The 10,563-nt window shown below is 38.0% G+C and overlaps 1 protein-coding gene across 1 annotated transcript; it reads left to right on the top strand.

Moving 5' to 3' along the window:
* The first annotated feature begins 1,425 nt into the window (after positions 1-1,425).
* opn4xa (opsin 4xa) lies at positions 1,426-9,814 on the top strand. Its single transcript, XM_075455407.1, has 9 exons — positions 1,426-1,562; positions 5,536-5,669; positions 5,971-6,174; positions 6,291-6,462; positions 7,824-7,985; positions 8,249-8,356; positions 8,442-8,616; positions 9,380-9,523; positions 9,668-9,814. The coding sequence occupies exons 1-9, from the start codon at positions 1,429-1,431 to the stop codon at positions 9,803-9,805; spliced, it is 1,371 nt and encodes a 456-aa protein (XP_075311522.1). The 5' UTR covers positions 1,426-1,428; the 3' UTR covers positions 9,806-9,814.
* The last annotated feature ends 749 nt before the right edge of the window (positions 9,815-10,563 follow it).

A 10,563-nucleotide genomic window follows, 5' to 3' on the forward strand; every position in this document is an offset into this window, starting at 1 on the left:
CTTAACCATTTCTCAAAACATACCAACTCAATAATATTGAGTGAGGATCTCCTTTCAGACTAGAATGGCGATGGCAGCTTCACTGCTCTTCAACCCTTATCGTGATTAATTCTTAGCCACCCGATTTCACAGTCTGCAAGCGTTGATAATTGATATTAAAATCATCTGACTCTAATAATTTCTCTGATTATATAAGCTATAATACTTATATTTAATTACCAAAAAAAAAACAATACTCAGGAATCCACACTTACTCTAAAATCTGTTACGCCACTTTTTCGGGGCATTTGAGTCCAAAAGAATGCACCTTTGGGAATGTTCTTGAAGGCGGTATGGGTTCTCTTTTCATTTTTAAGATGAAGAGAAGGTTGAGTCTCATATAAATCCCAATCCAACACTCTGTAAAGGAGCTATTGTGCTAAGAGCATGACTTCACCTGTCTCTTAAGCTCAGGTAGAGGTTGGAAAACACCCTGGAACATCTTAGACAAGAGATAAAATGATGCATCTGACATAGAAAATAAAGTAAAGAAGGTTTTGATGGCAGATGACTGATTGGCGCTTACTGACAAACTGGGGGTGAAATGGGGGTAGCTGGGGTGTGAAACTCAAGCTCGCCTAAAGGAAATGTCAAAGAAGAGTTGTTAACAAGATTCATCATATAGGGACCACTCAGGGCACCAGATTTACTTTTTAAACCATAGAACTGGTCCCTACTGAAAATTGTACCAGCATAAGCACAAAATCTAGGACCACCACTTAAAATCGACATTCAGTGCAACACATGTATGTTTTTTTTATCTCAATTGTTTTACTAAGAAATGTCTTTGCAGCAAGCAGGCAGTATCGTTATCAAAAATGATCAAGGTGCTGTTTTAGGGAATGTCACAAAGTAAACTAAAACGGCAAATAGTTATTTGTGTAAATTGTCTGAGCAGTTAAACGTGATACAGTGAGGATGGAAAAAGATATGAATATTCTGTGTTTCATGCCAAGTTTAGGTTTGCGGCTTGACACAGCAGTGTCATGAGAACTAAACAAAGTAACAATTATCTTCCAACACATCAGCTGGGGTAAAGTGGGGGGATGTCCCCAGACTTCCTGGGGTAAATTGGTAGAAATGCCTGGAATGTGCATACTGAACTGGCCCATTTCCAAAGTGTCTGAGCAAGAGAAATTCACTCACATGACTTTATGTGAAGTGACTCAGCTAAATAAGATGTTGATATCAGGGAACAGTAACTATGTTGCAGATGCATGCTACGTATATGTCGTATTTATTTGTGCATTTTTTATATATTTTCCTTGTTGATTTTGCATATTACATTTTGTTTAGAGAGTCAGTTGGGCAGTGAGGAAAGTTTGCATGAAAATTACTGCTGTACACAAAGCCACTGATGCCAACATTTATGTGGTTACAGTCACAGATATGGATAAGGAGCACGGATTCTATCGGCATGTGGACGTCCCGGACCATGCTCACTACATTGTTGCCTTCTTTGTTTTGGTGATCGGAACAGTTGGGGTTACTGGGAACGCCTTGGTTATGTATGCTTTTTACTGGTAAGCAACATTCCTTGTGAAAATGCTGTTGAAGAATGTGTATCAGCGTTAACTCAGAGCTGTATAATTAAGCCAGTTGTGAATTCTTAGACTTTTCAATGTAGCAATGAGTTATAAACCTGACATTTCTCAATGTCTCATTCCATCCAACATTGTTCAAAATAATTGTTCACCTTAGTCTTCGTTCTAAAGGTTTGAATACCGGCTGAGAAACTCCAAATTATAACATTTTATTCAAGTGAACAGCCTTTTCATTGTTTTTTCACTTCATCGAAAGGGAGTCATGCTGAGGTTTCCAAAAGCCTCTGTTGTTCCCCACAAAAAGGGATGGGAACACACTTCTCCCAAGGCTTTTTTTTAATGTTAACTCTTCATGACAATCGGCCTGAATTAAGAAAAAAAAAAGGATGTTTTTTTTACGCTTTAACAAAATCAAATTAAAGGTAGGCTAGGGGATCTTTTTCTGGAACATTTTTTTACATATTGCTTGAAATACTCTTCACACCCCCATTGCAATCAATTAATTAAAAGTTTTGACACAAATATGAAAAGTTTTAGTGGCCGAACGTATCTAGGAAAAACAGTATCCAATCATTGTGAACGGACCGTTCAAAATGATTGGATACTGATGCCGTCTATCAAACTGCAATCTGCTCCTCCCTCCCCCTCTTTCCCCTGTGCGCGTACCCTGCTCCGTGAACGAATTACGCGTCCAGAAGCTTGGCAGGAAGCTAAACTAAAGCTAGCTTGGCTAGCACCTAGCATTATTAAACGTATAGTTAGCATATACTAAATACTAAATACTAAATACGGCAACGATCGATGCTTGCTGTCAGAACAGCGCTCGTGCACCTTCGTGCTCGTGCGCGTTCATGTACTCTAGAGGCGTGCCTTCGGGGGGAAAGTGAAGAAAAGGGTTGGGACTTTTTACCTGTGTATTTTCAAAATCCAGGATCTCCTACCCTACCTTTAAGTGCTACATATGGTATAAGTTCATCTTGTTATATTCCTATATCCCAGATCTGTAGACATGTTGAATAAAATGTTTCATCCAAAACCTTTTTGTTAGGTCACTGATGTGTAACATATCCATCCTCGGATACTTTATGCACTATGTCCAGGTTTGGTCTTACTGATTTTCTGAAAAGCAACATACCTAACTGTTATCACTGACAATGATTTGGTTGTTGGAAATCAAATTTGAACTAATCTGAAGTTTAGGGGGAGAAAAAATAGGAAAACAAATCAAAATAATAAGTATAAAGGGTGACTGTCATTCCCACTCTTGCTGTCTCCTGTAGGCCTACAACTGTTTGAACCATGCAGAGTCAGAATTTCTTATATATTTAGTGGCAAACCCAGCTATTTTTGGGTCAAATTTGTAAAACTGCTGCAAGCCTGTGGTGTTTTTCAGGGGACACAATGACGTCTCCAAATAAACAAAATCCTCTTCTGTCATAGTTTTACATCTTGTGGTAAGACATGAAGACTTACAAAATCTGAAACGAAACGCATCTTCCACCAGAGATGTTCTGTTTTTGACTGTTTACCATCTAAGAGCAAAACACACCAAGTGCATCTTCTCCTTACTTCTTCTGTATTCTCCCCTTTGCCTTGTCCTAGGTGATTCTACAGTACATAATACCATAAAATCCATAGAAAATTATGTACAAAAAGGTAGAAACAGAGGACCAACACTGACCCTCAGGCAGCTCTGGATTAAAAATAGACCTAATTTTGTTGTGGAAATCACTGCAAGCACAGACACACTTTTGAAAACAATTTTTGGTGAACTTACAGTATTCTGTTATTGTATCAAAAAATGAAAGTTAAAACAACCATGAAAAAAAGGTCTAACACAACAAAATGTGAAATCCTTTTTGGAAACCATAGACACCATTATCTCAAAGTAAAAGGGAAGAAGCTGTCATCAGCAAACTCCAGTCTCTGTGATGATATGGCATAAATGCGTCTTGAACTTGCACATGTATGAGGGCGCCATCAATGTTAAACAACAAATACAGATCTGGAGCACCAGATCCAAAATCCAAAATTACAACAGCATGATATTAAAAAAAATGTGTACAAGATTGTAAATACTATATATGTACATTATGGCTACATTTGGGTATATAGCTCACAACTCAATGCAGTGAAAAGCCAGAATCCTAAGCCTGACATTTTTTTTGCATCAGTGCAGGCATCCCCTGATGCACAACCATCTCAAATGATGCATCACTCAATCTCTACTCAGATCACACTTTGTTTAGTACACAGAAATCCAATCTAACTCATCAGCCTGCACTGTATTTACCCTTACTGATATGTTTCACAGTAAGTGGGCAAAACAGGAGAACAATTCCCAGAAGGCATCGACAATAACAGAGCTGATGTGACTATCAAAGTTAAAAATAAGTCATGGCACAATATAAACGCTGGTCTAAAATGTAGCTCTGCGAGCTAGGGTTAGATCAGTTGAAGCAAATATTCATCCTACACCTGAGTCTCAATCATCCCCATACCTTTTATGTCATAGTGAATGAGCTTTATGCAATAAATGTTTATATAAAATGCTCACTGACATGGATCACATACATACTTTACAGATTCTGAAAATTCTGAAGCCTGTTCATGGAAATGTTTTATTTCAAATCGGGTTTTGTTTGCATATCATTAATCGAGAAAATCACCACGGACGCAGGTTATATCTGGAATTTAATTTCAGTGCGTGACCAGGCTTAAACCTTGATTTATACAGTGGATTTAAAAGGCCATCTGAAGTGCATGTGCTGTGAACCATTATATGCTGGCAGAAGTAACTGGATAAACACCATTTCTGTGTGTCACAACATGGTCATATGGGCATATTCATGTGTTCAGAAATAAAAATGCCAACATCTGCTGTGGTCCCACATGGGCCACTAGTTCTGGCTCTTTCATGTTGATGTACACGTTTCACAGGTTTTCACAAATGCCTCTGAATGAATGGCAAAGTCTTAAGAATGTCATAATATACTGTATCAGTCAAACGTTTGGACACACCTACCCATTCATTTTGAATAAGTATATCCCCACTTTTGACCATTACTGTCACAGAAATAGTTTTCTTATTAGCTGATTTCATTTGACTAAATATTGTTCTGTGCGTCTGTTTTGGCTGCATGTCTTATTAAGATTATTTTCCAGTAAATGGAGAGGAACAAAGTTGCTGCACAGAACTGACTTGTGGAGAATCTGAAAAAAGATATAAGGAACTGATATTCGGAACCAAGCTTGAAAAACAATGCAATAAAACCATCTTCCTTAATATGTTCACAGACTTGGCTAGTGCCTATATATTATTAACTTTTGACATAATGAAATGAATAGCTGAGTATTTGAGAGATCATTGATAATGATACAATCGTGGCATAAAATCAATATCTTTGTTGATACTGATTTTTTAAAAATATGTAGACCAACATCTTTTGGCTACCATAATGAGACAAAGTAAATCTTTTTAAAAAAATCAACCGGTATTACAGTTGTGCTAGCATTCCATGCAAGTAGGACAGTATCACTGTCTTAATTGTAGTTGTAGTTCTTATAGGAGTTGCAATCTCTTATTTCTGATTCATCTTTGGTCTGACTATGATTTATCAGCATTAATAATGGCATGAAAATAACAGTATTTTTAACTAAAATTGGCTTTTCATGGGATATACTTTTGAGGATTAATGGATGCATATTGCATTGCCAGTTGTATAAATATCTGAAAGTCAAACTGTCAACGTATGCTTTCACGTTTATTTATGACAAAACAAGAAACAGCCACATGGGGGGTTTTACTATGTTTGGACAGCCAACCTTCAGCTGTCTGCTTTACGTGTTCATCTCTTTTGGAAATTCATTTTCAATAACAGCGTCACAAACATTTTGTTTTGCGGGATCTCTACGCTCACCGGTTTTGACTTTTTACAATAATGTGTTTCAGCAATAAGAAGCTTCGCACACCTCCCAACTTCTTCATCATGAACCTGGCAGTGAGCGACTTCCTCATGGCAATCACACAGTCGCCCATCTTCTTTGTTAACTCCCTTTATAAGGGGTGGATTTTTGGAGAAACAGGTCATTATTTTTCTTGCTTTTATTCATATTGTATGCATCCAAAGAAAGGTTTTTGTCCTTCAGATGTTCATTTTTATTACATATTGTTTAAGTATTGTGTAGTTTGGATAAATATGAAAAGGTATGATATATGTGTGTCTGTTTATGTTGATGTGTGGCTTTTTTAATAGAAAAAAAATGTATTAACAACATGTATGAATATCTTTGTGTCTGAGATATCCAAACATTTAACATCAGTCAGACAATCTTCCTGTCGTAACAACATGATTAATATATTGCGTTCTTTATTTATCCCCCACAGGCTGTAAAATGTACGCCTTCTGTGGGGCTTTATTTGGAATTGCCTCAATGATAAACCTTCTGGCCATCTCTATAGACCGCTACATAGTCATCACCAAGCCTCTGCAGTCCATAGCATGGACTTCTGCGAGACGAACTTGCCTCATCATTGCCCTGGTCTGGTTGTATTCACTTGCCTGGAGCCTTGCGCCACTTCTGGGATGGAGTAAGTGACTTAATCTCTCCCCTTTACTCTTTTTAAACAAGCTTTGTGTTTTACTTTCAAACCATTTATACATTCTATTTGTTGGATTTTTTTTTTTTAAATCTTATTTTCCAAAGGTTCATATATACCAGAGGGGCTGATGACCTCATGCACATGGGACTACGTGACATCTACTCCAGCCAATAAAAGTTACACATTGATGCTGTGCTGCTTCGTGTTCTTCATCCCTCTGGGCATTATATCCTACTGCTATTTATGCATGTTCCTGGCAATTCGCCATACAAGCAGGTAAATACGTAGAGATCGGTGAATATGCAGAATGTTGTTATTTATATGTTAACCTGAAGAGAGCAAAAAAAGACAATTATATGATAATCATCACATTATATGTGTAGATTATAGTTGCCCTAAACTTTGACATCTTCACATCTTCAGTATATAATGATGACGATGAATATTGGTATGAAATTAAGGCAGTTAAATGCAAGTGCAGAGCAATTTGTAATTCAAAGTTTCACCGTGCAGTGGCATCCTCATTGCCCAAATCTCCTTTCAATTCTTTTCTTTATCATGAAGTAAATCTTTTGTTTTTCCCAATCCTTCAGTAGCTGTCGATGAGCTACCTTTTTAGCTGATTAACGTTTGCAAATTCACCCATCAACCAATGACCAATGATAAGAAAACCAAATTAGCACTGATTCAACATTTAGTTATGGAATTCAAGTCAGCTTCACCAGCCGACTTAAAGAAATTTTACACTTATATTTTTGCCATATTTCTTCCTCTTTCTGGGTCTAAATGATTAAAAGACATAGTTCAACATAGGGTGAGGATGCCACAACCAGCACCTTTGAAATGGCTGCGGTGGAATCCTGCAGGGCAGTTAGCAGCATCAAAATAAGTGTTGACAGGCTTTGACTTTTATTTCACTGCAGCCATTGTCAACTTAAAAGATTTCATGTTTTGCATTCTCAATTTCATTGCATTTCTTAATATGCCTGCCAACACATTACCAAAAACTCTGGGTGATGTCAACAGGTTATTGTAATCCTGATATGGTACAATAGCAGTAAATTCTTTAAAGGGCAGATATGATGGGGAAGACACATTGACAATTTGCTGACAACTGGGTAAGAAAAATATAGAGATAGAATAAAAAAAAACAATGCTCTTCAAAGAAAGACTGGGGTCGTATTTGCTAATTTCTCCCTCTGGAGTGCTCTCGACAGAAGAATTCAAGGAAGCCGGAGAAATGTTCAGTGTGCACAGGGCAAGGGAGCACGCTTTAGCTGGACACCTGTGATGTCTGACCCCTCAGATGGCACTATATCAAGAAACATCACAGAAACCTTTGTCAAGCACTACAGTACAGAGTTGCATTCAAAAAGACTTTACTGTGTAAAAAAAAAACTCTCTGGGCTCAGTGGCATCTGTAATGGGCGATCACACAGTGGATGGAGTGTTAATCAGTACTGCTTGCAAAAATCCATGTTTGCTGTACACCTGGCCTGTCTGTTATGTTGGCTGATTCTGTCTCACTGGTTGTCATATGATTAAGACATGTGGATTACTTTATCTTAAAAGATTTGACCTTGAAAGGCTAATGTAACTACAGCAACATGCCCTTTTCTTTCTCTCTATCCAAACAGAGATGTGGAACAGTTGGGGTCTCAGGTGAGACACTCAACCCTGATTCAACAGCAGTCCATCAAGACTGAATGGAAGCTGGCAAAGATTGCCTTTGTGGTCATCATAGTGTTTGTGCTTTCCTGGTCGCCCTATGCATGTGTCACCCTCATCGCCTGGGCTGGGTAAACATACGGCATGTTAATCTGCACTTTTTATGATCAACCAATCTTTTTAATAGACTGCCATCATTAAGTATGAATATACAGCATGGTAGGCTTGCATTATGTAATTTACTTTAATCATTAACCATGAACCATATTTCACCTCTTATGGAATATCATTGCAAATAGCATGATGAAATGCTAAGCTATATCACAAGCATAGTGCTGCCACAGGTACTGTGCACTTCTACTCTTTAAATTTGTCAACACTTTGTGCATTTCAGATATGGAAGCATCCTCAATCCCTATTCCAAAGCAGTCCCTGCTGTTATTGCAAAGGCATCAGCCATCTATAACCCTTTTATCTATGCTATCATTCACTCCAAATACAGGTGCATGCAGCCATTCAATTAATAATTACCTCAAGTTTGTAAAGGAACATAAACATCTTGCTAAACGATCGTGATATATCAACAGGGACACCCTTGCAGAAAATGTCCCCTGTCTACACTTCCTGGCTGATGCCCCGAAGAGGGACTGCATATCAGTATCACACAGCAAGTCCTCTATCAGGGACTTAATGCTGAGCAGGCAGTCACTAGTCTCAAAAACCCGGTTTCACAGGGTTTCCTCTATGTCTACATCAGAAACAGTGAGTATGATTGATGCACTACTCTTTGAAGAGTGGAAACAAACACAGATAAAGAATCGAAGCACTGGTGACAGAAATCAGATGTCAAATAGTGCCTCATTTCCATTTAGACTAAGATTTTTCTGTAATATTAAACTGCAACTTTGTAATTCAGATGGGAGAACCATACAGCAATGACAGAGGTTTAGACATGGAACAAATATTCTATTTACTAAATGAATACTCAGATCTGGGATGTTAGATGTGTCTGAACCTTGGAGACAATAATAGAAATAATAAAAACAGTTGCTCAGAGCGATCTGACTTGTAATATTGTTATTAGGATGCCCCAATTGGGAAATCATGGCTAAAGACGTTAAAGATAATAATTTTGCCTATTGGCGAAACCAATTGTCTTTGTCATTAATTTTCACTCTAATGCAAAAGAAAACAATGCAACATGTTGTATAAAACCCTGTTTTTGAATGCGCACAAATTGTTTCATACTTACAAAGAAACTTCCAAATCATAAGATCAGACGTGTAGGTCAAAGTCAATGCAATACAACGAGAATACGTGAGATAAATATCAGCCACTGCCACCAGTTTATGTTATCCTATATGCAGAAAAGCCGATCGCAGTCAACAAGCTCAATATTGGACAGGACTAGTGTTAGGCAGATATATCTGTGCATCCGTAGTTATAGTGTAGCCATAATTAGAAGGCAAGTGAATTGTTTGAAAAAATACAGTCATACATATATTCATGTGCCTATTCCTTGTAGCAGGTTTGGAGTGATGTGGAGCTTGATCCTATAGATCAGAGTCCCAGTCGTACGTCCAGTTATTCCCTTGGAGCTCTAAGGGAAAAAGAAAAGCAGTCATTGACTAAACCGAGCAAGGAAAAGGGAAGTCAAAGCCAGGAACAGGTAAGGTAGGTGCTTGTCATTCTAATCAATTAAATGCCCTGGTGCCTAAAAACACTCCATGTAACGTTTATTGCATTTGTATTAAAGTGAATTCTGTTTAAGACTACCACACCAGAGCAGATGTGACACGATATGTTGCCTCAGTGTGTCAACAGAATAGTGCCCTCGGTCTCGGGGAGGAGAATCAAGAAAGCTGGAAATAACAGAAGAAGTAGGAAGACGAGGAAGAATTTGAACACGAAGAAACCGAGACACGGCAAGTTAAGAAAAAGAACAAGATGAGAAGTCACAGGTCCATATCAAGACAGCCTCTTTGGACAATAGCCATGCCATGGTCAGACCCAACTCAAATACTGTACCATGGCGAGTAAACAGCATCCCGGGAGAAAAGCTGATGCTCAGTTTACAGCCCATGGACTGTTTTTCTCAAGTAATTGAGGCCGCAAAGATTTCTCTTCCCAACACCAGGAGGCTTAATGTTGAATTTGTTCATCTATGTTCAACATAAATCAAGAGCGTGCACACCTCTACCCGGATTAGTCGGGTGTGTTCAAACTTTTGTCTGGTACTGTAGTTATTGCTGAAACACAGCAGCGTGATCAAGTCAGGTTTTTTTGGCCAAGGATGCCAACTTTATCTCCGTCAGGAGCCGTTAAAACTTTCAGTCAAGTTTCTTTTAGCCACATTGTTTAATTGGAAAACAAGCGTGTTTGTTCGTGAAGCCATTTACATAGTTAATAATCATCAAATTGATAATTCTGTTCAACACTAAAGCAAAGTATGAACAACCTAAAATTCAGAGCACGTTTGGAAAAGCATAGTTTAAAAGCATTTACTCAAGCCAAGAATCAACTGTATAATGAGAACAATTTATCAAACGCTGACAGATTTATTAACCTGCTGTAAACAGACCAAAGATCCCATCTATTCGGAGAGTTTTTCATTTTTGTGTTGAGGCTGAATTTATTAGTTTATTTTATAACTAAAACTAGCTATCAGGCTTGCTTCTTTAAATGAGCAACATTGAACATGGTCTCAGC

This window comes from Odontesthes bonariensis, chromosome 22, assembly GCF_027942865.1.
Source record: "Odontesthes bonariensis isolate fOdoBon6 chromosome 22, fOdoBon6.hap1, whole genome shotgun sequence".
Taxonomy (NCBI): domain Eukaryota; kingdom Metazoa; phylum Chordata; class Actinopteri; order Atheriniformes; family Atherinopsidae; genus Odontesthes; species Odontesthes bonariensis.